This window comes from Numida meleagris, chromosome 3 (assembly GCF_002078875.1).
Source record: "Numida meleagris isolate 19003 breed g44 Domestic line chromosome 3, NumMel1.0, whole genome shotgun sequence".
Taxonomy (NCBI): domain Eukaryota; kingdom Metazoa; phylum Chordata; class Aves; order Galliformes; family Numididae; genus Numida; species Numida meleagris.
In genome coordinates this window covers 15,667,982-15,694,168 of record NC_034411.1, presented here as the reverse complement: position 1 = coordinate 15,694,168, position 26,187 = coordinate 15,667,982, and the positions used below count along the sequence as shown (strand labels likewise).

The window sequence follows — 26,187 nt, the reverse complement described above, 5'->3', positions numbered from 1 at the left end:
GTATACAAGCTCTTTTTTTCCGATTGTCTGGATTAACATACATGGATTTAAAAAAGGCACAAAATCCATTGCACAGCTTTCTGTTTTGTTTGTTTTTTTGATGTCATTGCCTGTTCGTTGTGGTTTCAAGTGTAGGATTTTACAGTACTCTGCAGCATTTACAGCATGGTCTACATACAGGTAATCAATGCATGCTTTTATACAGGAGACAGAATTCAAATTCTCTCTCGGTATGTCTATATACACAATAATACAGTGTTTTTCTTCTGAAAAAAGCTTTAAATTGGTCTTGCATGCTCGGTGTGCCAGAAGAATTAGTGCAAGCATATATTACAGTGTTATTGCAGTACAAAAAGGGGTTGACATTAGGCTCTAAAGGGATTGGATACAGAAAGAATAAAAAGACTCAGGGAAAACAAGCTTTGGATCCCTTTAGTCAACTACATCCTTCCAGTCGATCCCTACTCAGTACCACCTTTAAAGCTACAGCAGCTGCTTCCCCTCCATCTCCCTGCTGCCCTCCCCCTGAGATGAGCTTCCACAGCTTCTGTCCCTAGCAGTGGGTGAGGGCTTCTGGCAGCTCAAGGAAGCCCTTTCTGCTGGGCTCCTGACACTGGAGACCAGCACAAAGGGGACTTTCCTGAGATCCACTGCTTGGAGCAAACTCAAGTCCCAGCGGATGAAGTTTCTCAAACAAACCAGGAAGTACAACAGGTTACCTACAGATTTTGCCTCCTCTTGACAGAAATGACTACAGAAACCCACACTCACCTCCTAACTGAAAATCAACGGTTAAATGTGGTTTGGACTCTCTCCTGCTTAGCAGCAACAGAAGTCTAACAGGTGACACAAGGTAATGCAAAGGAAGGATATGCTGGTCCCTGAGATTCTTCATGCGAGCTGAGAAGTCCAAGAAGCAGAAATCAAGTTCCCAACGTGACGTCAACTGTTTCATTGGGAATGGGAAGAGGCCTTAGTCCTGAGAGATGCAGATGGCACACAGACAGCAACAGCTATAGTCCAATCTTCCCTGTAACAGCTTTGATTTGGATACTATCAGGAACGTAGCATATCCTGGAAGTGACATTATCCTCTGCCAATACAGTCTAAACTTGTTTGGGACTGAGAGACCTGGTGGGATTTACAATAATGAGTGGAAAAACTAGAACATGAGTTTCTGAAGCAGCTTTTTCTTCCAACCAGCAACATATGAGGTAAAAGTAGCAGGGGTCTTAGAGCTGCCATGCTTGCTTGCAGGATGTCTGTGTTCCAAGAATCAGCACCATAAACGTCAGAGAGATATTCTTTCCAGCGTCTTACCATCAAATGCTCCACAGCCATTTTTTTTTTTCTTATCAAAGTGAATAGGACAGTGCAGTCCTATGCTGGTAAGTGCTCTGCTCCTCCCTGTTTGTGCTTTCAGATGTTGTTAGGTTTGTGTCAGATTTCCTAGCATTGTGGATAGAAGCAATAGCTCTGTAAAGGTCATACACCTGCCACTTAGCTTGTACCCACCAGTGTCTCCAGCAAGGGTTGGTGCAGAGCTCCCTGTCTGAGCAGACACGTGGACCACCTCATTTGTATCACTCAGAAGAGACTCAGGAAATGGCGGGCAAAGTAGAGGGAAATGGTAATCCAAACATTTTTCTAGTCCCTAATTAAAAAGGCAACTTAATAGCAGCAAGAAAGAAGAAGGAAATTCTGAGAGCTAAACATCTTCCTCAGTCATAAAAATAACCGTAAGTCAGCAGTGCTGAAAAAGAACCTGGTCTGGCTCTTTTCAGCTGAGGGGCCAAGAGTCCTGGAGAAATCCTCCTTATTTGACTTGCAGCTCAGAGGAAATTTGCCATTACTGTGTTTCACATTGCCAGATTGATTAATTGCACTCATAATCAAACTGAGAAACCTGGAGTTGGAGGAAGCCCTAGGGATTCTTATGAGGCAAGTGCACTAGATGAGGTAACCAACCTGAAACACTTTTTGCATATGAAAAAATAAGACCTCCAAACATAAAGCAATTTTCTTTTTCAGCACTGAAAGACATGGAAGTGAATGTAAAATGGGGATTGCTTCCAGTCCCCAGGTTACATGGTTAGCAGCTTATTAAAAATGTACATTCATTGTAACATTATTTCTTCCACGGCATGTGTAATACAAACAAGTTGCAATACATCAAATAATCCTTAGAAACACTTCCCATAAATGATTCTTCGTGTTGTTCCATGAAACAGCAATTGTGCTCCGTATGCTAGAGCAACCCAAACACAAAACATGTGGTACAAAAATGCAACAAAAAGGAAGGTAGTACTGCAAAGATCAGCCTTTACGCATTTTATTTCATGTTTTAACACTACTCAAAATAGGTGTTTGCATACTAATAAGTTATGACCCAAGTGGCAGCACCGTTCCTATCACCAGAACACTGCCACCAGCTGATGGTGAAGGGAGGGATATGAATGCCACAAGACACTGAATGAACATAACTGGGCTGAGCCATGTTGCTGAAAGCATTTGCTCACATCTGCAACATGCAAAGGAGACCAGTTGAGCCATTTGAACCGGACACCATGAAGACACTTCCTTTAACTGATAGAGATTCTTTCTTTGCAGCAGTCTTTTGAGCACTTGGTTGTGTGCAAAGTGGCCCATTACCAGCACAGAAACACTTCTGTAAGGCATGACCACGCATGGCCATTCACACTCCGCAGGCGGGTCATGAACACGCACAGAACATACATACAATCAGAAATGGAAGCTCCAGCAAAAAGCATCCCAACACCACTCTATGGACAGGAGTGAAATCAGGAAGCACATCTGGCTTACTTTGGTCAGCCTCTCCAGAAACTGTCATCTCTTCCAGACACTCCGGGGAGGGCTGGCAACTACAATGGAAGCAGGTCAAGAAGAAAGATGCCCCATGTTCTCAAGCTGAGAAATAGCTGGGGCAATGTATTTACTATAAACACCAACAGGAGTTGAGGGGTTTGCAAATCATTCATGATTTTGAAGGCTTCAGACCTTGTCTGCTAGGAAACCCAATTTTATTTTCCTCAGCTAGTCCCTTGAAGCTCATCCACCACTGCAGAGCAGAGCTAGACAAGTACATGACAGCTATCTCCCAGCAGTCCTTTCCCATTTGTCATCAAAGGGAAAAGAGAAAATACAAATATCAGGCTCTGCCTTGAAGACATTTGCATAAAAGAACCCTTTCTTATTTAATGTGAGAGCATCAAAACAACCTCAGCTCCAGGTAAAGTTCTGAGAGTGGTGTGACTATATCTCCACTGCCATCCGCTAATAAAAATGTCTCATTCATCTAATTCAGCAGTTTATTCATAATAGAAATAAATTAGGTCATCGATGCAGCATTATGTGTTCTGTTATGCTAATGTGTTCGGACACGAAGGAGACTCTATCTAACCTAAAGGAAGAGATGCTAGACCCACTGGACAAACGTGGCTATCTTTCACCAATCCCTTCAAGTGAGCAGTATAAAATCTCCTCATGTTTTCAAAAACAATCCTGTGCCACTGCCAAGTACTCAAATCCCACACAGAAATATGATGCAAGATTATTTGATGGAGGCATGAGAAGGAAGGACACTGGAAAACAAGAAAAAGACCACATGCTTTCTGATCTTCAGTCTCACACTGCGTTCTACTGTTGAGCTATCTGGCAATGCAGGTCTAAACTACCAATGATTATATATTCTTTCCTTAATTTTATTTACTGAAAATCACAGCACCAGACTGAAATAGTGCATTTTTAATTGAGAGAACAATTGAAGTTCCTGGTGATGTGCAAAGAAATGCCTCAATCATATTGGTTATATACAGGGTCCCACTGTCCCAACAATCTCCAGACTGAGAAATAATATTTTGTCTCCTGAAATTCTCTCTGTGAAATCAAACTCTCATGTCTGACTTCATCCTGACATGTTCTGAAAAGACTTTATGTGCTGCAGACTTCCTCCAGCATGTCAAACAGCAGAGAAGTGGCTTACAGCAACAGTAAAGCACTTAGAGATCTTTTGGGTTAAGAGGCCATAGGAAGGTATGAGTACGCAGCTTAAGTGAGGCGTTTTTCCTGACTTTGCATCTGACCGTAGAATGAATCTACTGCAAAATAAATACATAAATAAATATCAAAACTCCCAGAAGAAGCTGTGCACTTTGGGACAGTGTAGTGATGAAGTGGTACCACGGCCTCGCCATGTTACTGAAACAAAAGACAAATGAGGTAGTTCAACACTCCAAAGCGAACTCTTTGGAAGAAAGGCTTGAAGGGCAGGGCAGAGAAATCTCCCAAATAGCATTTGTTTTGTTTCTCATTTCAAAGTGCTCATAACCCAGAGAAGCTATAAGAGAAGGTGTGTGCTAACTGGCTTTAGTCATCTTTGGAAATGAAATGCTGTCCAACTCCTGAAGAGCCACCTGAACAGGTTGGGGAAGCTGCTGAGGGCTTTTGATAATCAGTTTGAAACACTATGTCTCCTTCCAGGAGTCCTATATGCAAAAAATACATCTAAAACAGAGGGTTTTCACCTCAGAAAAAAAAAAAACAAAAAAAGGTTGATGACTGCCTCATGAAGGCCTTGTCATCTAGCCCTCTGGCTGCTGTAGAAGCTATCGGTGAGAGTGAGATGCCAAACAGGATCACAGAATCAACCTGGAGCATGTTTACAACAAGAACATACTTAGATGCCTAGGCCAGTGGCAAAGCCCAGGTAAGGGAAGAAATGTCACTACATGTACCAAACTGAGGAACACTGATTCTCAAGGAAAAAATCTACCGCTCTGTGATACTTCCAGATGAGACAGGCAATGAGGGGAAACACCAGCGAGTTAAAGTCTAGAATTGATGAACCATATGTCAGCTCTGTTGCACCTAAGGTTTCCCTGTTCTGGCTGTTTGAAATATCCTACTTACTTCTATTCGTATTTGGATTGCTGCCCCAGTTCCAGGGTGGAGAATGGGAACAGCCATTTTTGCCAGCTCAGAAAACATACAGTTGTAAGAGTTTGGACTACAAAGAATTTGCAGTTGGAACTGAGACATTTTCTCACTCACCTGGCACATATTTAAATAAAACTTAGAGACAAACAACAATAAAATTGGTTCTTCACCATCTATTTATATGGTTTGCAGTCACAGATGGTAGCTGTGTCTTAAGGCAAAGAGCACTGCCAGCTTTCTGAATTTACCCACTCATGTACATAATGATTTGGGGGTGTTTGATAAATCCTAAGAATTCCACGATTTGAAACTTGTGAAATTCCATCCTGAAAATGAAAGCTATCTACCATTATCATCTCTGAAATCAGGCTGCCTTCAACTAACATGATTGGTGCTCCTCCAGGTAGAGCTGCAACTGCTCCAGCTGCCAAAAATGTACCATTTTTCACTGCTTCCTCCAAGGAAATCAGAGAGAGGCTGACTGAAGTACTACTACAATAAGGAATCAGTAGGAAACTGGTGCAAGAGGCAAGAAAAATTCTTGCTTTCCAACTGCTGGGAACAGGTAAAGGTAGGAGGTAGTGGAGAGACCCAGAGATGTAATAAAAGTATGAGGGATAAAATACAGTGAATGGCAATGAAGGTAAATCAGGGAGCTGGTGAACGTGGGTAGTGGGATATGCACTTGAAAGTGGAAGGTAAAAAGAGCTTTGCCGTGTGGAGAAGAAATAGGATAGGCAATGGAAAACAAGGAGGTAGATGGAGCTAAGACAGCTTCTCTTAGTAAAGACGAACAGACTCCACCTGTGACCATGCATGAAGCCCACCCGCATCTCGGGGCTACCACTGAACGCTGCTTTTCCTGTATCCAGATTCAGAGTTGAACAGAAGCTAATTTGTTGGCAGGTCAGCACACCAAGGAAAGGAAAAGGACTGAAGGAAAGATCTTCCCTTGGAGTCCACATCTGTGATGTGGAAAAGAAAGAGCACTCCTAGTTGGAAGGCCCTAGGGACACAGAGCCCAAGAAAAGAGAACTTTTGGACCAGCCTGTCCCTTTCAGAGCAACAATCCTGCAGCAGCCTTGATCACTGCAATGTCCAGGTTCAGATCCAGCTCAAAGGGGAGTGGAAGAGCAAGAGATACTTTTGATCATGAAGAGGTAGCATAAGGATGGGATTATATCACCCATATGGCTGTCTTATAGGACATTTCTATCATGCATTCTATCATCACCATAACAAAAAGGACTTCAAACTGCAAAAGAGGTGATACAATGTAAGTCTTCCACTTACTTGCTCCTCAACACTGGCAAAAAAGCACAGCAAATGGCAGACAAAGTCAATGTGGGCATATGAACAGGGTACTCCTAAATGCAGACACAACAACAGAATGGAACCTCTGTTAGTATGGTTTATTTTCAATCAACACTCTTCCACCAAAACATTTTCCACTGGAAGTGAATTTGTAGTGGCAGAACTGCATTTACTCCAAGTCAGGAATCAAAGCTCTTTGCTCCCAGGACTGCCATAACTCTGCTGGCAAAGCAGTCCTGCAGCATTACAGAAAGCTTGCTTTTTTTCCATTTTAAGCTCAGCCATTGGCATTCATTCCATTCCTTGTCACATAAGTGCCACCAAAGATAAACTTCCCAAACATATTATACTCCAGCCTTCTCCCTGCTCTGCCTGGCTGTGAGCTGCAGGACACAGCGTGCTTTCTCCAGCAGCAATTCACCCGCACGTTTTCTCTGCCAGAAGGAGAGCAGAGAAGTGACTCAACGACTGAGGGAGCAACCCAGGAAGGAATGAGAGTGTTGCAGGTACCAGCTAGCAGCTCCACTGCCAATTCCTCTGAGCTTAATACAAGCATTTACGGAAACATTTGCACAAAGATCACATCTCATTAGCTCCTTCCTGTGGGAAGCAGGCTTGGAAGAGAGTGATAAATTGGAAACATCTCCCATTCTGCATAGAAAGAAAGTGAAAGGAGTCAAGGGACCAAGATATAAAAAGATGGCTTTCGCAAATATACAAGATTGATGTGCATTTGTTCACTGAAGTGGAGCATGAGATCCTAAGCAACCTGTCCTTCTGATGCTAGTGAACTCTGGACGGCAAGCAAGTGGCAAACACTCACTTTAATCCTCATTTTGGATTCTGAGAACAAGTACTGTGTACAATTGGAAGCAAAACCAAGAACATTTCTTTCAGGAAGAAAACCCTGTTCTTGGGCATGAACAAAATGAAAAGGAAAATAACTATGGTAACAAACTTTTCAGTCCCATAATCACATTTTTCTCTGCTGCCCCTGACTTGCCAGTGCTACAGATTGCTCGAATGGACAGTGAGCCAGAACATCAATGAATCAAGCTAAAAAAAAACCCACCCAAAACTAACCAAAAACCTTTCCTTCTCACTGTGTAGGTCCATGCAGCCACAGGAACACCAGTACTGGCAGAGGGGAAAGAGCTGAAGGGGGGTAGGAGGGTACCTCTCAGAGCATTGGTACCTCCATTCCCTTACTTGACCACAGAAGTGCAGACTTAATGGAAAACGGTCGCTTGCCACTTCCACTATGCTCTCCGGTTGTTGGTTTTGTTTTGTTTTCCTTTTGGCAACTGACTTTTGGATATATTTACATTTATAATTGCAATCATTATAAATGTAATACAACAAACAAATGCGATAGAAATGTAATCCGAAGAGGGTTTTTAGAATTGCACTATAACGATCTTTAGTATTCCAGTGTTAATTTATTACAGTTCCATAAATATAAAAAGAGAGCTATTTTCACATTTCTTTAATTTGCCAACTGTTCCTCGATAATATGTGGATTCCACAGTAATTATTACAGCATTAGATGAAGATGTTAAAAAAATAAGCAAATGGACTATTTTAAATATTCTTTTCGTACTAATGTAACATCAGGATCTCACTCATTAGCACCAATTAATTTGTTTAGAATTAAATTTTAAAAGCCATATGGAGCACTGAGCATGAAGTAAAGCTTCCCATAAAACCCAGGCCGCAGCAACTCATCCAACGATTCTAGCATAGAGCCCAAGTGATGGTTTAATAGGATTGGCTTATAAATAAACAGCCCGTCTTAGAGAATTTGAACAGGGGGAATTCAGTTTGTCTTTTAATAATATACATCAGTGATGGATTTGTCATCAATCTCCGTCTTCAAAATGAGCATCTTACTTCTAGTTTGGCTTTTCTTATTTCATCTTCCAGCAACCAGATCCATACCTTTGCCTGGCAGCAAAAAACTCACCTTGCTCTCTTCAGGTAGGTACTGCTAATGGTGACCATACCACGTTTTAGTTTTGTCTGTAATGGCAGACTGCATGTCTTCAAGCTCATTCTACCGGGCAGGTTTACAGAAGCGAGCAATTAACTCTTGTGTTACATCTCCCTTTTCAGGTTTTGAAAATCTTATTAATAAGTTTTCCATACAAGACTCAGGTTCCACGTCTGCCACTCATCTCACTCGTACAAAATATCTCTTCTTTGCTCACATCTTCCTTTTCCTGCTGATACACCAAAGAAGTGCTTCACCACCGCCACCACCTCCGTAATAGCAAAATGAGAACTTGCATCAGCTAATTATTTCTGCCAAGTCCCTCGTCATTTTGGGAGACAGCACCTCTGAGGGCACGGTTTCTCCCACTCTGTTCCTGTGACCTATATTCTTCATACTCTGAAGCACAACCCTATTCCTGGCTGGATGCAATAATTAGCCTGAATGCAGGCAGCTTATGAAGCAGTCCCGATCCTTCTGCAGAGCTGGCCTGCCAGTATTGTTTTACCAAGCCATCCATTTTCCTGTCACTGCAAACCTCCCACCCAGTGATTTTAGTTTTTCTTCTTGATAGCCACTTGAAGGCATGGAAGTGCTGAGCTAAGGTCAGAACCTCGGAAGTGCTAATGAGAAACATCCGTGCTTGTAAGAGATACTAATATAGAAACATATTTTGCTTGGTTAGTTGGCTTAAAATTTATTAATAATTTTAAGTAGAAAAGAGTTTTATTGAAGTCCGTAGAAATAACCTATCTTTTTCAATCAGATTTTGGAGCTTAACAGTTCTATAGCCATGATGAGTGACATTAGATAGATTACTGCCTCCTATATTTTACGTACAGAGCTATTCAATGGCTAGTCATTATTTTGTCTGAAACTAGTGGGTCAGAGTTTATAAATTCCCAGCTATCCTGTTTGCTCCCCCTTTTCACTGGTCAAACTAAAATGTGTTCAATTTCTACCAAATTTTGTTCCCCAAATTGGCCCTTAAAAGTGAGCATCAGCTTTTTGGAAACTATAAACTAAAAATTATCAAGAGCTCCTGAGCTCTTCTTTTGTAAGCTCTGTTTTCTCTGGAAGCTGCTGTTCTCGTAAAGTCAGCTCTACTGAACATGGGAAAAAATAAAATCAGAGCAGAGTCTGCTCCAGGAAATCATCACCTCTCATGTCACTTCGAGAAAAGGGAAGCCTTGCTCTTCCTGGTTTCTGTGCTTCGCAAGAAAAGAACAGACAAACAGGATTAGGCTACCGGATAATCCAGTCTAAGCATTTCTGGCAATGGCCAGTGCCTTTTTTTTTTTTTTCTAATAATAAAACTGATGGGCAAATTGCAGATAACAAATTTGGCTGGGCAGTAAAGCGTCCTGCTCACTCACATTTGTGGTGCAAATCAAAAGAAATTATTGTCACAGACTCACAAATGACTGTGGGAAGAGATTGGTTGTGCCCACGCAGACCTTCTCAAGCAGGGAGCGTTGGCTCCTCCGTCTCCATCCCCCAGCCCGGGGATGCTGTGTGTGCAGGCAGGAGGCAGCGAACGCCCAGCTTGCCTAAAGCAGGTCCTGAGCCATGGGGCCAGGTCCTAAATGCTCAGAAAGCACCATCCCACCCTGCCTGAGGTTACACTTTCAAGCTGGCTTATAGAGGGATGAATCTACTGTTAAGGGAACCTCAGGGAGGGCAGATATACCTATGGAAAATGGTATTTGGAAGGAAGCGTTCACTGTAACTCAGCAGGAAACATCCTACCTATGTGTTAATACCTTTGTGTCACAAATCATCAGCTTTCTTTCAACAGCCATACCTATCTCACACCATTTTCACAGCTGAGATTTCCCAGTGTTTTCTTGTCTGCATCCTGGGCTTATGTATTCTATGCAGAATATTTTCCTTTGGACCCACCTTTTCCCTAACGTCCTAAGCACCACCAATGATCCCTCTCCTTAACATTCACATCCATACTGCCTCTTCTCCCAAGAATACCAGACAAAATTCTCAGGTCAATGGCAAACAGTTACAACATTTGCTTCATTACAGAAGGTCTTCATACAGCCTGGTGTCTCACACAGCAACTATACTGAGAAGGACACAATATCCCTGCAAACTCGGGAAATAAAGACTTAAAACAATTTAAATTAACTTTGATCTTCCTTTGCCTATGAGATTCAAGTTTAGACAAGGGCTGCAGGGGCTCTGCGTACCAATGCTGAGGCCAGTTTGTTCCTAAAGTGAGATCTATTACCATAGGCATTTCCAAGCACGGCTAAGAAGCAAGGCTGCTCTGCCACTGAAAAGCTGCAGGTGTCTAAAGTTTCTGAAATTTAGAAATAGCATAATATCCGGCTGGATCAGTAAGAATAGCCCTGCCATCCAGCTCTTGACAGTCAGTGCCTCTGGGGGAAGGCAGGTAGATTTGGAGCAGCTTAGGAGTGGAGAGCAGACACTCAGGTCTGCTGACACATAACAGAGTCAAAGCCAGAGAGACAGAAAAACGCAGTCTCTGTATGGAAACAAAATCACAACAAAAGCATGGGGATTTCAAAGGCAAAGCAACGAAGAGATACATGATCGTAACTCCACAAGAGGGACAAATCCTGAGGTCCTGCCTCAGGCGAGCTTCCAGTGGGAGTCTACCTATGCCTAGATGGAGTAAAACTGCCTACAGATGTGGCCCGGTGTAAGATACCAACAAAGATGCTCGAACAAATTTGCATGGGGAAAGGCAACGCTTGCTGATACCTCCACGGTCTCTTCGCTCCAGTCGTAACTGGACAATGTTTGTGGCTTGATTGCGTGCGTTCAGTGAGGCAGCCCTGCACTTCCTACCCCGCTGCGGGACACACAAGCGAGTCTCTGAGACGAGCCCTGGCATCCACCTCTTTAACACATCACACGTTCACCATGTGCGTTCTCATCTTCAGCCGTGCTGCAGCCCCTTGCCCAGGTAGCTGGGAGGTTTAGAAAGGCGGATGTTTTCAGTCTCTGTGGGGTCTGGTTGCGGGGGCTTTGGAAGTTACAGTACCTTAGGCCAGTGTTGTCTGGGATTCAATATTGCATTAAGTGGTGACACATTGTGGGCAGGTGGGATCTATTATTGCATTATGGAGGCTGCTGCTTCCCTGAACAGGCTATGTTTTGTGTGTGAAGCGGGCCCACACCTGCTGGAGCTGGGACCTGGAAATGCGGAGGACGGAAGGCATGAGTCTGTGGTTTCCTGCCGTGGGGGGCATGTGCCTGCGGTGGGGCATGCGCACGGGGCTGCTCTCCGCTGAACGGCTGCGCTGTATGAAAGTGCCACCAACGTGAGGGTAGTGTTCTGTCTCCAGGGTTGAGGAGGAGAAAACGGAGGACGCCAGTCTTCTCAGGGGGCTGTACCTCGGGAGGGAGTGCTGAGAAGGCCTGTCCTCCTCCAACTGAAAAAGACCAAGAAGAGTGGAGGAAAAGGTGTCAGGCAAAGACTTGACTCGCCCCTGGTTTGTGATGCGCATGCTGCAGAAATCTTCGCTGGCGGACGAAAAATGCTTTTGCTCTACACTGGGCTAACTTACTGCTCCGTGCCTACAAATTCCTAGGGATCATACGGGCACCACGGGAGCCTGCAATTACAGGGGCCTGGCATGCTCTCCCCAGCCACATGCGACCGCGAGCGACACCAGCAGTGTCAGGCTCTGCTGTATCTGTCCCCTCCTCTGGCTACTGGGAAATGTCTCTTCAGGCCACATGCCTCACCTCTCTGGCATCACTTATTCTATACGTCACTAGCCTACTTATACATCCTGCATACAGACAACAGGCAAACTCTGAACACGCTTGGAAGCCGTGCGTATGAGAGAAAAGGTGAAACACCCGGGGCTCAAATAATTATATGTATTTAATAGTGAGTGATTCTCAAGGACTCCTTCAGTGCATCTTATTAAAACTCACTCCAGGGATTTGCAAAGGCCGCTCTGAAGGCTGTAAGTGGAGCTCCCTTTTCTCACGCTGGCATTCCTGCCTTCTACTCAGTACCTGCAGGGGGAGCGTTAATGCTTCCAGTTTTGGTAAGCAGAGGCAGCAGCTGGAAAGGCAAGGCAGTGTGCAATTATCGTTCAGTAAGAAACTGAAAACACAGAACCGCAGGAGAGGATGAGGAGAAGATGTACTCTTAGGTCCCTTTTCTGCTTCTGTGATCCTGGGATGGCCAGGGAAGGGAGAATGTATACTCACAGAGGGCAGTGTCTGAGTTTGCATCACGATGAGATCGCAGTCCCTACCTTCCCTCTACGCACTGAATGGAATAGAGAGGCAGTATGGGAGTGATTTCAGACTCTTCACCATGAAAATGCTAACTCCCTCTCCCCTTTCTACCTGTGCTATGAAACCAGTGCTTTCACAAGGGTTTCCAAACCTGCACTTCCAAAACTGACCATTTTTCCTGGAATTAAATGTTTCCTTTCAAATTCATTCCCTTCCTTGTACTGCATTTATTTCCAAGAAATCTCTGCAAGTTTCAGTGTATAACTGGGAAATGTGAAAAGGCAATATTTTATTTTCATAAGCCAACCCTATTCTCCTTAGCTGACTAGAGATGTTGCCCTTGCAAATTACATGAGGAGAAAAACTCAACTTCATTCAGTCTCATATCTTTCCTATCACCTTCAATATCTTTGGAGCGTTTTGAGGCAGATATCTTCAGAAGAATCTGATAACTACTCAGCTTGCGGTGGGCATTAAATGTGAAAAGCAATTATTCACAGTCCTAAATGTACTGCATGTCACTGCACAGATTGACTCTCAGATAATAATAATGTATAATGCTGTCACTCAGTGTCTGAGACAAATTCTAGACAGCAACTCTAATTTGGAAAAGGGCAATCATCTCTTCTTTGCGTAGATGGCATACAAATTCAGTCCTGGGTATATTGTTTGTAGGCTGCACAAATAAGTACGCTGGAATTCTTATAATTACTATTTGCTCCATGCTAAGCATATAGTATGATTTTTCTCTGTATGTATCATACCAGCATAGAAAAGCCTTCTCAGCTAAAGAAAGGATCACTCCAACTATCTTGATGGACTTCTTTTACATCACAGAATCAAGGACCTTGCCCAGGCCATGAAGGGGCAAATTTCAACACCTCACCACCAAGGAAATTCAGGTACTGCTGCCTCCTGGCAGAAGCTGAGGTTACAGACATGCCACTTACATTAACGATGTGGTAATGCTTGAATTACACAGTCAAAGCTGGAGGTGCTGCCCCTCTTCATCTCTTTGCCCTTGGCAGCAGTCAGGCTGGACCACCCTCCAACAGCCCTATCCTGCTCTGTTTGGACAGGAGCAGCGTTGTACCTTTCATGTGAAGTCCCAGAGAAACGTGGTGTTGACAGAGCTCAACAGACTTAGAAGAATACATTAAATGTAATTAGCATTTTTCTGCAAGTGCCCATTGCTCACGACTGAGAAATGGTCCCACAGAGTAGCCCACAGATGTTGCTGGAGAATGAGAAGGAAAGCAAGACACACAGCACCTATTCATATCTCATTTCCCTGCTGCTTTTTTCCCTTGGCCTACCTCTTCTGCTCAGTGTTGTGAATCTGACAGCCTGCTGTTCTGCTTCAGCTCATTGCTCGGCTCTTTCAAGCCATCTCTTTGTCTCAGAGCCAGCGAGGTAGCACTTTCTGTCATCTCCTTCTGCTGTCTCCTGTACTCTGGGAGCGCTAAGGATTTCCCTCATCACTGCTCCAGGGTCTGTGGTCAAAGAGCTCAAAACGTAATCCAGAAAACGTCCTGCTCAGCTTTCAGTCCCCAGTGCAAATCAAATGAAACCTCAGGTAACAGACCCAGAGGCAACCCAGGACTCTACAATACACGATTCATAAAGGCAGTACAGATCACGTCAAATGCTAGAGCCCTGTTTTGTGAGTCAGCCCTCCCCCACATCTCTGTGCCCCTTTCTGAAGAATAACTGCCACCACCTCAAATCAATGAAGGGAGGGAGCAGCACGTGGGGGTCACCAGCAAGGACAGGCTGCTCCCAAGGACACCAGGCAACATCACAACTACAGCATCCCTCAAACGAAGTGATGATGAGGTTCAAGAGCAAGAGGGCACTGGGCTCAATACCAGAACAGAGAATTTTCCTGGCTCAGTGAAGGTTTCAGCACAGATTTTTACAGAATAAACTCAGTGACAATAGATAAAGTTGGACTCCCAGGTGAAGCTGGCCCAGGCAGCCCAACATCTTCTAACTGCCTCCTGTCTTACCCACGGTATTGTCACCATAAGCCTTCATGCTGAGCACACTTGTGAGGTCTCTCAGCAAAGATGCCAAGGGTGGAATACGACTGAGAAGAGTTTCTAAGTTTCACAGCTGCTGACTTCTTAGGGTCAAGACACGGACAACTTTTAAGTCCATCTGTGGTATTCTCCTGGCTGTGGGAGGTTGGCTGCAGGAGAAAAGAGACCTAACATAGTACCAAGCAGGATTTTATAAAGAATGATTCTAGCAACACAGCTACATTGGTGAGGAAATACATCAGTGGACCTTACATTGAGATCTTTTCTAAAGGATAAACTCCTGGCTCCAGGAGATGAGACTGCAAGACACAGTGTAAGCAAAGTACCCTGTGAGCTCTGCAGAATATATCCAAGAATAGGTAAGGAAAAGTTAATTCAATCTCCCAGTGTTGCTTCACATTTTTGTATTTCTTAGATAGAACACCACTTAGGCAGGAATGTTTTGGGCAGACAAGTCTCAAAGCATTTTGTAGAACACCAGCTGCACTAGCAGCAAAGGAGACTCAGAGTCAAGAAATACCCACGTGTGCAGACCTACAGACAGAAGCAATGGCTAAAACTTACAAATGCGTGAATGTTTCTATTTCTTCCCTGTGCAGAAGGCAGAAGTAACTTGCCATCTTTGTCAAGTAGCAGTGAAATTATTCAGCATATTTAAGAACTTGACAAATTTTTAAATGATATTGCTAAGTGTGGATATAAACGCTTTTCAAAAATAACAGAAGTCTTGCACCAGAATTAATGTGTAAACATTAAGAGCTAGCTCAAGAGCTTTTTACACATTTTTAGCTATTTCTCCAGCTTCATCTGCATGTTAATGTGAAGACATAAGCACAGATCTGTTACTAAGTTATTAAAATACATATATTAATAAACGTAAATGCTCTGTTAAATAGCTTGCTGTATGCTCAGTGCTTCACTAAGTGGTACACAGACAGAAGGGCTTGCACTGGATACAATTTCATGACAATCCTGTTCTACTTCTGTACCAGGGCTTCCCCTGAGTCTATGCTCTGTTGTAGCTGTCTTATTGTCATTTGAAACTAGAAGATATGTAATATACGAGAATAGAGAATTACAGATCATCTAGGTTGGGAAACATTTTCAATATCGAGTCCAATCATTAACCTGATTTACTGAGTCCCATCACTAAACCACGTACCTTAGTGCCACATCCACACATCTCAAATACTTGCTGAGCCAGAAATTCTCCCAGGCTACTTTCCTATAGGAAAGGCCTTTTCTACACTTCATTTTGCCCACAGCACCATTCATTCATACTGTGCTCCCTCGCACACCGTTGTTTCATAAGGACACCACCTTCCCTCACACTTGCAGTATTTCTTACGACAGATTCAAACACCTGAACAAACATCTGAGCTGTAGATGAGGACAACTTGGGAAACTACACACTGGTCAGCTTGGAAAGGTCGTGGAGCAAATCCTCCTGGAAGCTATTTCCAAATACATTAAGAAGAAGGTAACTGGGAGACATCAGCACAGATATACGATGGCTGAATCCTTCCTCGTGAACCTGATAGATTTCTGTGATGAGATCACTGGCTCAGTGGTGAGGAGAGAACAGGGAAGGCTGCTTATCTCAACATCAGTCAGGTTTTTGACATTGTCTCCCAAAACATCCTCACAGACAAAATGATGAAGTACAGGCAAGATAAGTGGACAGTGAGATAATTCATTAGTGACCTAGGAGACTGGACAGCCTGCACCCTCAGTTGATAGCAGTTTGGTAGAGAAGTACCTGGGGATAATGGTGGACACTAAGTTGGATGTGAGCCATCAATGTGCTCTTGCTGCAGAAAAGGCTAACTGCCTCCTAGGCTGCATTAGGAATGTTCCCAGCATGGGTGGAGGGTGATGATCCTTGCCCTGTTCTCAGTGCTGGTGGGGCCACACCTAGAGCGCTGGCTCCAATTCTGAGTTTCCCAGTATGACAGAGACATGGAGCTATTCAAGATAGTCCAGTGAATGACGAAGGGACTGGAGCATCCCTCACTGGAGCAAAAAATGGAGAGAGCTGAGGCTTTTTAGCCTGGAGAAGATAAGGCTCAGGGAGCATCCAATCAATGTATGTAAATAACTGACAGGAGAAAGACGATGGAGCCAGACTCTTCTTAGTGATGTCCAGTGAAAGGACAAGAGGAAACGGACAGAAATTGAAAGACAGAAAATTCAGTTTAAATATAAGAAAAAGAGTTGTGGGTTTTTCTTTTTGTTTGTTTGGTTTTTTACAGCAGTAAGGAGAACTTAACACTGGAACATACTGCCCAGAGAGGCTGTGGTGTCTCCATTCACAGATACTCTGGACTGGACACAGTCCTGAGCAACCTGCTCTAGCTGACCCATCCTGGAGCAGCAGATGGGACTTGATGGTCTGCAGAGGTCCACTCCAACCTCAGCTATCCTATGATTCTGTGATAATCAAGAGGTTACTGTCTTTTTGCCAGTAATGGTGTATTCTGGAGGAACAGAAGAAAGCATTAAATCAGGAATACACCATCAAATCAAAGCTTCATACAAACCTAGAATAATCCCAAGTCTGAGCTGCAGGGAACACTGATAGTGAGGCCCTCAGTATTTTCTTAAACAAAGCCCTTGGGCAACAGTTTACAGCTCTCATCATCTGTGCCTCCAGCTTTGCACTACCGAAGAAGAGGCTCCTCCTTTCCTTTATGCACCAGGTTATTTTTCCTTAGAGAATCCGTAGCTGGTTTTGTGATGAAATTGAAAAATACGAGTAATTTTGAAGCTGTTTATGTAGAGGCAACTGAAGGATCCAGACATCAAAGGAAGCATAAGCAAACCCCAGGCACTCAAACAAGTCCAGCGTTGGTCCAACTACATAAAAAGCTAGGCTCAGTAGTAACCAGGGAGTATTTCAGAACCGAAGAACAAAGAAATGCGCAGACTGCTGGAGAACCAAGGGTGTCTGATACATTAAGTGACTACCCACAACCACATTATCTTTATTTAATGAAAAGAAGTGAATTTTCTTTTTTTGCCTGCTAGGGTGACCTTTTTTAAAGCATCACTGTGCTGTGCTAAGCAGCTTTCATACTGCATCACACCCAACTCCCTCAATCATTTCACACAGCACTTACTATGCTTGCTCCAGCCTTCTTTAGCTATGGAAAATATGCCAGCAAAGTGTCCCTGCTGGTTCTTACCAGCTGGTTTGTGCCACGCTCATCTCATTATGTGCATCTTGCACCTTGCACTGATCAGTTTAATAAGAGCACAGAACAAATTCACACAGAGACTCTTTCATCTTTGCTGGTCCTGCCTATGCAATCTCTAGACATCTAGGCCATTCCACATATTGGCTTTTTACAGCAAACACCTCCACCTCTTTTTTTTTTTTTTTTTTTTTTTGTTACTTACTCTCTGGGATCCAGAGAAGAACAGAATCTGGGCAGGGCCTGTGCAGAAGGATCCAATCCTGTGAACACTCCCTTAGAGACTAAGGCTGAGAAGGACTGGAAGATGGAGCTATCATCTTCCAGAGGCAAACAAGACTGCAAAAGCACCTGCCATGGGAGGGTATTTCTGCAACAAAGTCCAAGACTCGCCTGTTGTTTCCACTTATGGATTGCATGTGCATGATACATCTTCACTAGCATACAAACTTCAGCTCTCAGGAAAGCAATTTTATTGTTGTTTTTTTTTTTTTGCAATTAACACTCTGAGAAATGAAATGAATACTAGGTATGACACAGGTACTCTGAGCCTAACAGTATATCATGTTTCTACTGGTAATCTAATAAAATATGTTACCTTGTACTAAAAACTGAACTTCTTTATGTTTTCAGAAGACCACAGGGAAAAAAAACTGAAAGAATGAAGCCCTCTACAACTGTTTGGAAAAAAACCACAGTAGCTAATGACATTTCTGTGAGTTAAATGCCTTTTAACAACAATGCTGATCACTGAAGTAAGGTTGATGAGGTGTATATGTGCTGGTTACTCTAAGATTTTATTAGGCATCCAAAAGAAAGTTTAATTTCAGGGAGTTACTTTATGCTATGTGTTGCTGCAGGCCTACCCATGACGTAGGATTACATTAGGCAGCATTCTCTTATAATGTGTTGCTGCTGCTGCTCCTGCTGAGAAACTGTGAGAAGATGTGCTAGTAACATCTCCACACAACTAAGCAGTTATTAACAAATCACTGAGGGATAGTAATAAGAGGACTGATTAAAGATACCCACAACCAGAAATGTGCTCACCTCTTGTATCTGCGCCAAAATTACTAAAATCTCTTGATAACAGTGTGTCCTTAGTAGTGGACAACACTACTAGCTACAGGGAGCACCTCAAAGGTGTTCAGAACATTTGCAAGTATTGTCAGACAAAAGTTTCACAAGAGCATCCATGCTTGGAACCACAGATTTTTCCAGCATAGCTGAGGCTTCCCAAGATGATGATTTTGCTACACTAGGCAATGAAATACAGACCAAAGTAAGGATCTTACCTGTCTCTGAGGACCAGTAGGTTCAGATTCTCGTCTCCTTTGTCGGATAGCTGGTGCTGAGTGTAGGGGGGAGTGGGCTGGACTTCCTGCCTGCTGTTCATGTTTACTGTCAGATACTGTTTGAGAAGGTCCTTCGTGTCTGTGGGAACTGTCCTCCTCAGTCACAGGCTGCATACCCCGACTTCGCCCATCATGAGTCTTCGGCCTGACCGCTGCATCTGCCCCCAAGCGCCTTCTCTCTTCACCATCTTCAATAGGTCTTAGCTCCTCAGGCTCCTCATCTGTGGTGCCAGATGTGCTTGGCTCAGCACCTGGATGAAAGTCCTTCAGCTCTGTCTCCTTATCAATGATAACCCACTCCTTGCTATCAAAGTCCTCCTCCTCTGCAAGTGGCACCGAGCGGAAAGCATTGCTGAGGGCTTCGTGTTCCACAGAAGCAGACACATCCATCCTACCACTTGCCTGCCGGTCAGCCTGGCCAGTGTCAATGGACAGCATCTGGGCTGGCTGGGAGGAGCACACAAGCCGTGACGGAGAACCAGGCAGATCCATTCGTGATCTAAAGACAGAACATGAAGCCATTAAAAATACATCAAGTTTGTGATTAAAGTTAGGGCTCATACAAGCTGAGAAAAAAAACTATCGCTCTCACTCATTTCTTGGCACACTTTAGAAAGATGGGCTTAGCCAAAAACATTTATTTAGAACCCACAGTAGCATAGAGACACTCCTCCTAAAGTGATTCTGTATGATAGCCAATTTCAACAACTGTCTTCCTTGTAGCTGACAGGATTCCACCCAGTTTTCCCCCACAACACCAAAATACTCCTTCCCCATTATGAATTTCTACTGGTTTGTGAAATAAAACTTTAATCTTAAATATACTGTCTTACTTAACATCTTAATTGCTGGGATGCTATACCCCTTCAGTTGCACTGTGCTCTCTCTAAGGTGGCCACAGAGGTCTTTGTTTTGGCTACACGAGCTCTTTGAAGACAGCAAGAATCTTTGATTCATTGTACAGAAGAAATCTCACTGAAATGTTCCAAAGGCGTAGGTGACCTCAAAATAATTTGGAGGAGCAGGAAGGAAACATGTCACGTATGCACTGACAAAGGGCAGTATAATGTTCAGTGACTCACAATCTAAATAGCATCAACTTATGCAGCCATGCAGAAATACCTTTCAAACAAGCCCTGGAAGCTCCCTGCGCCCCAACAGCCTTGGCATCATCTCAGCTGGAAAAGCCAGAGGCACTTCTGTCTTTCTGTTCCACAGTGTTATGGTCCATGCTTCTCATTTGGCCTGCACCTGATACTTCCTTTCCTTCTCTATTCAGTTCTGTCAGAGGCTGGCAGCTTGTTACACAGTCACAATGTCTGATGCCCAGAAAAAGACACTTGCAGTGTTTTTTAACCAAGTGATTTCAACAAGGACCGTACAGGAGTCTTGTTTACTCTTCCAAGGGAAAATCTTCATGGGAAAACACAAAGGTGACTGACCACAGGGTGAGGGTTACTAAGCAGAGCTGGGCATCTTTGGCACAATGGAAGGTCAGAGATGAGACAGAAGGAATTACAAGTCAAAATGAGCAATTTTGATGAAGAAAGAGGAATCAGGGAAGGTTGTGAACCAAGGGCTGATATAGAGAAAGAAGTATGTGAAAACAAAGATCTCGGCATAAGCCATCTGATGGATCTGAAAGAAGGGTGTTTTTGTTAAATACTTAAAAACAAAGTATATTATTGTGAACAGGGAAGACTTAGGTAGACAAGGTAAGACTGAACAGTAGCCCTCATACACTGCATGTGCATCAAAAACTGCATCTTAATGAGCTCAGATTAAAAAAAAAATGAAGTGGACGGGATTTAATCAATGTCTCTCTCCTGTTCCCAGCAGAGGAGAGACTCCCGGAGTGGAAGAATTTACTCCAGGAATCCAGAGGAAGTGCTGGGAGTCATGTCTCTGTTGTGAAAAGGAGAGCAGAATAAAAAGAAGACTGTGTGGCAGAGAGGGACTATACTTGTACCGTGCTGAGGCAGGCCACTTGGAAGATGACAAAAAAGATTTTTATTTTAAAAATAGGGGCCGAGGGAAGAGGACAGCAGAAAGGGATGCCTCCTGGGTATTACACATTTCCTACATTAAGTTAGCATGATGCTGAGTAGACAGAGATGAATAGGAGAAATAGGACTTAAACCATTCAATGAATGAACAAGAGTAGTGCTGCTGACTATTATAAATGGCTTTTTGCCTTTCTTATTTTAAAGAGGACGAGAAAGAAGTTAACCAGAACCAAGATTTTCTTTTCAATCTCCAAATTATTAACAATAACACGCATAATCATTCCTGAAATACAGCTTCCTCCATCCGTCCAGAATAAACCAGTACCTAACAAACTGGAAGTAATACTAAGGGCTCATCCTCTCTCTAGTTCTTCTAGATCCTTCCTCATTTTCAGCTCGTGCCTCCCTGTGACTCTTCTTCCCAGCTGAAGTCTGTCAGATTTTCTGACAGAGAAGGCGGCTTGTCTCTTACCTACCTGTTTTACAGGGCTCATTTTACCAGTAAGATCTGCAACCACAGTGCATGCCCTCACTTTCAATTGTGACCTTGGATGCCCCCAGGGACGGGGATTCCACCACATCTCTGGGCAAATGAAATAATGAAACCCACCAGATGAGAATCTGTCAGCTAACACTCATAAAACATGCATCTCTGAACATATCCTAAGTAGATCCATTCTTCCCTCTCACCTAAGGTCAGCAGAAAGCTTTGTGACTATTAATTCAATCTCTGATCTAATACTAATAATTTATCTAATGATCGGGTTGGCCTCAGCAGTCAATCCTCAAGGCACCGCTACAAGCAGTAGGAGGTTACAGAGGGTAAGCAAACCTTCTTTCATGTAGATCTGCTTTGCCATCAGCTGTAGAGAGGCGTTCCGACTCAGGGCTGTTGACACGGCGATATCTTAGGGAGCGTGCTTGTGCGGTGGGGGACTCTGGAGGCACTCGGACAGGGGAGCTGGGGCAGACACCATTTCTCTGCTCCTCCTCCACCATGCACTGAGTCTGCAGGAAATAAACACAGAGAACTTCGAAAACCAATCACAGATTTTGATTTCCCATCCTTCACTGTTGCTCTGTGCATTCTTCCAGGATACAGTTTCAGCTGCATTTTCACAATCTGCAGAAACAACCTATGAAGCAAGGCCAGGCCCCATGTGCCCTGACAATTATCCGGTATTAAAACAAGGAAGGGATTTTAAATCAATTCAAATATTTAAACACCTTTACAAGATGGCCTTTGTCTTTCAATTACCTTGGAATAACTAATTCAAAGGAGTTAGCATGGACTAAACTACTGCAAACACAAATTCTAACTGTTTATCTCTGGTGTCACAAGAGCCAAAGCAAACACGTATGAAAAATACATTTTTGCCTATATTCATGTAGCCAGGGTCCATGCATTATATCGAATGTACATACTTCTACTTTAGATGGACATGATATGAGATTAAGCCAATTCTTAATTCTAAACATGGTGACAAATATTTTTTGGAGAGGAACAAAACACTGATGTTGTACTTGTAGGCAAACAGGCAACTTGGCAAGATCCAAGAGCAGAGAACTGGGAGAAGGTACAGGAGAGAAAGAAAAAGCTTCTGAAAAAAACACAAAGAATGAGAACTTAGATCCAACGGAGAAAGAACTTTCTCTGTGACATCGAACAAGGAGACTACCCTTAGCAGAGAAACGAGAGAAATGGGACAAGATTCAAATTATGTGAACACAGAAAAACAATTCTCCCTAGTACCTCCTGAAAAGTACTGGGAAGAAAAAAAGACAGCAAGATCTATTCATTGCCTAAAGACAAAGAGCCAGACAGGGACAGCAAGAGTTAATTCTAGCTCTACAGAAGTGGAAAACAAAGGATGTTGAAGCTGGGAATAGGAAGGTGTTTTACACACCAGCTGCCTATGTTGTTCTGAAAGACACACAGGATGCCTGAGACTGCAAGGAGAGGTGAAGCTTCATCCCTACAGATCAAATCTGCAGCCTCTTTTATTTCTCCTTGTGTTGACTGTGACTTAAATGAAAACTGATTCCTTATCAGAGAACAATCAAAGCAAAGAGAACAGCCCTAGCAGAGAGAAAGGACAGGCAAGGGTCAGACTAAAGATAACCGTTGCTGACAGAAAGGCCAGACTTCTGCTTTGGAAAGCATAATGTCCTGGGCTCTATTTTATTGACTGCTGTGTAGCTACTGAGTTTGTCAGAACTGAAGTGCTCATTGCCATGCTGACTCCTCTGAACTCCTCTGCAAGTAAACTGATATGAAATAGCTCAGCCCATAGCAGGAGAGTCACCTGGTCATGCTGTGGATCTTGTAGAATCCTCTCTTGCCTCTAGCTGCTGTTATGACAGGGCTTGTGAATGACAGCACTGAGTACCTAGATATGACGTACAACTAGCACGCGCAAAGGACAGTTAGGATTCCCTCATGCACATCTTGGTCTGACTGAAGAGCATCAAGACACCTGATGGTTTTAAGGAACAAAAGAACAGACAGGAATTACCAAGATTTTTGTGAAATAATCTTTTTGGGTTTTTTTTCGTATGTTGTGGAAAAAGAATTACCCCACTCTATCAAGCTTTTCTTATTCCATGTGCCTTCAGATGAGAACATCAGCAAACACACACATTTAATTTACCAGGGAGAGATGAAGAAGTGATTTGAACTTGAATTATAATTCTCAGTATTGAGGAACGCTGCAGGTAATGTTTTGTGCAACTAACATGTTGATCTAAACTGGATGCACTAGAGAATGTTAAGTAAGTTAGGTGAGAAGCTTTCTTGTCTTAAAATAATCTTTCTTAATAAGATTCAGGGCAGCGGAGCTATCTGTAGGGGGGCTGAAGGAAGGACTAACTTTGTGCCTGTGTATAGACTAAAGTGAATTCTGGTCAGACCCAGAAGGCTGGTAGCTTTACCGTATAATTAACGTTAGTCTGCCAGTGTTTCTCTGCTAACTGACAGTCTGCCAATGCAGGTTTCTCTGGTGACAGATTTTGTTTGTATTTGGTGTCATACCATGCGATATTCTGATTTTGAAATAAGAATCGAGATCGACACAACAAATTCTAGTTTACTTACAATATGTAAATCGATCTAATAAATAAATGAACTGGTAAACTCTCAAACAGCACTTAACAATGTATTAATCATTCAGTCACATTTACAAGAGAAAACTGAAAAATAGTTTAAGGATTATAAGGAAACCAATCAAAGTGACTGAAGTGTACGCGTCATTTAAAAGCCACTGTGACCTTGGAATGCAAAAATACAAGTATATTAAGTAATGGGTCTGCTTTCTCTTAACAACTGGAAGACAAATTTGACTAGTGATGAATCAAGATCTAGGAAAATAAGGCATCTCAGATTGAATTTATTTGCCCAAGAGACTGGGATGCAGAATTTTGGCTTATAATTTCCAAAACTGGGACATTTCTGATACTGTATCAGCTACTCAAAGAATAGAACACCACTGCTTGAAGTACCAAGATGCTACATCATGATACAGTGGTTATATGAATGATTCACGCTAGCATTATCAGGCTTATAATGTATTTTGCATAAAGATCCAAATTAATCCTAATGGCTTCCACTCTGAAAAAATTCATTCCCCATTTCCACAGAGAAATTCCATGGTTGCATACCATTTGTTCCATACTACATAGGATGTTACAGCAGTGGATCCAGGTTGCTTATAGAAATCAGTGAATCCATTGCCCTGACACCAGAAGCCGCAAGAAATAAATATATGTTCTTTACTTTGCTGATGCTGATCCTGAGTTTGTTGCGATTCACGTCTGTCTCTTCCCAAACTTCAGCTTCATTGAAAGCAGCGTTTGGTGTTTGGCCAAGACCTTCTGCTGGCCGGCCTGACAGGATGGGAGGAGCATTCTCTTGATCACTCAGATGTTCACCCTGTAGGACATCCTCAGTGTTCTCACGAAGCAGATCTCCAGGTACTGGAGTGACATTAACCACCCTATGGAAAAAAACAAGAAATGTAATAGTAATTAAAGAATGTGGCCTATCACACTGCCCCACAGAAATTCCCTAGCAGCTTTTAGTATCTTTCTGGTTGAAAAAAAAAAAAAGCAGATACCACAATATGAAACAGATCAGAAGGATCCCACAAATGTACAATCACAAAGACAATGGGATGGATCAGTGAAAGCATTTTGGGACATTCAATTCCCAGGCTGCGAACTTCTGAAGAAGTTCCCAGGAGTGCACATTACACAATACTTAGCTTAAAAACCACCCATCTTTCCATGAGACAAAGAGGCTTAACGAGCTTTATAGTTTTTATCCTCAGTAACATTACTATGGATTCTTACTCCTTCAAAAGCACCAGAACAGACCACAGTTCACCGTTTGGACTGATTTCCAACACTGAGAAACAAGTTCCAGGTACTGCTGTACCAGCAAATGAAACACCCTGTGAGGACTGGGGAACCACGTACTAGGCACGGGCAGCATGCACTCTGATGAGTTCAGCTCTACATCAGAAACCCATCCCACAACAAGGCAACTGCCTTTCTGTAAGCACTCTCAGAGAAGCTCCAGCTGTGTGTGTGTGATTTAATATGGCATATAGGTTCCATTAATCTCAGTCAAAGGCATTCCTTAATGTAACTTCAACTGACAGAGTCATCCAAAGTAGAAAATGCGTTTTCAGAACCTGATCTGAAGCCAGGTTCTAGCACTGCAGACACATGCTAATACACGTAAAGACAAATCATGTAGTGGCTGCCATGTAGTTCCTACCTTCCAGGATCACAACAGCCTTTGAATCTTTCAATAACAAACTTGTTAGTGAGCACATCCATAGTCTGATTGGCGTGACTGCAATACTTACCCAAACATGGCTGCTGTTTGCCTGGTGTTTTGCTGTGGTGGAGTAGAAGTGCTAGTGGACAACAAGATATCTGTACCAGCCTTCTCCCAGTCAAAAGCTTCATTTTCAGTGATGCCTCTTTCTTTCATACTGTTCTCAAACACGGACATGATTAGCTGGAATAAATTTACAAAAGTAATTTATTCTGAGAATAAGTTGGCCGAGAAAAGCTTTCACACACACAAAA

The 26,187-nt window shown here is 43.1% G+C and overlaps 1 protein-coding gene across 12 annotated transcripts in view; it reads right to left on the bottom strand.

Moving 5' to 3' along the window:
• The window catches only part of TTBK1 (tau tubulin kinase 1), a 103,753-nt gene that overhangs the window by 12,693 nt on the left and 64,873 nt on the right, over window positions 1-26,187 (bottom strand). For all 12 annotated transcript variants that reach the window (XM_021389770.1, XM_021389768.1, XM_021389765.1 and 9 more), the window contains 4 exons: window positions 25,962-26,116; window positions 24,866-25,085; window positions 21,926-22,101; window positions 19,028-19,586 (listed from right to left, as the gene is read on the bottom strand). In XM_021389770.1, coding sequence (XP_021245445.1) covers window positions 19,028-19,586; window positions 21,926-22,101; window positions 24,866-25,085; window positions 25,962-26,116 — 1,110 coding nt within the window. The remainder of the gene's footprint in view (window positions 1-19,027; window positions 19,587-21,925; window positions 22,102-24,865; window positions 25,086-25,961; window positions 26,117-26,187) is intronic.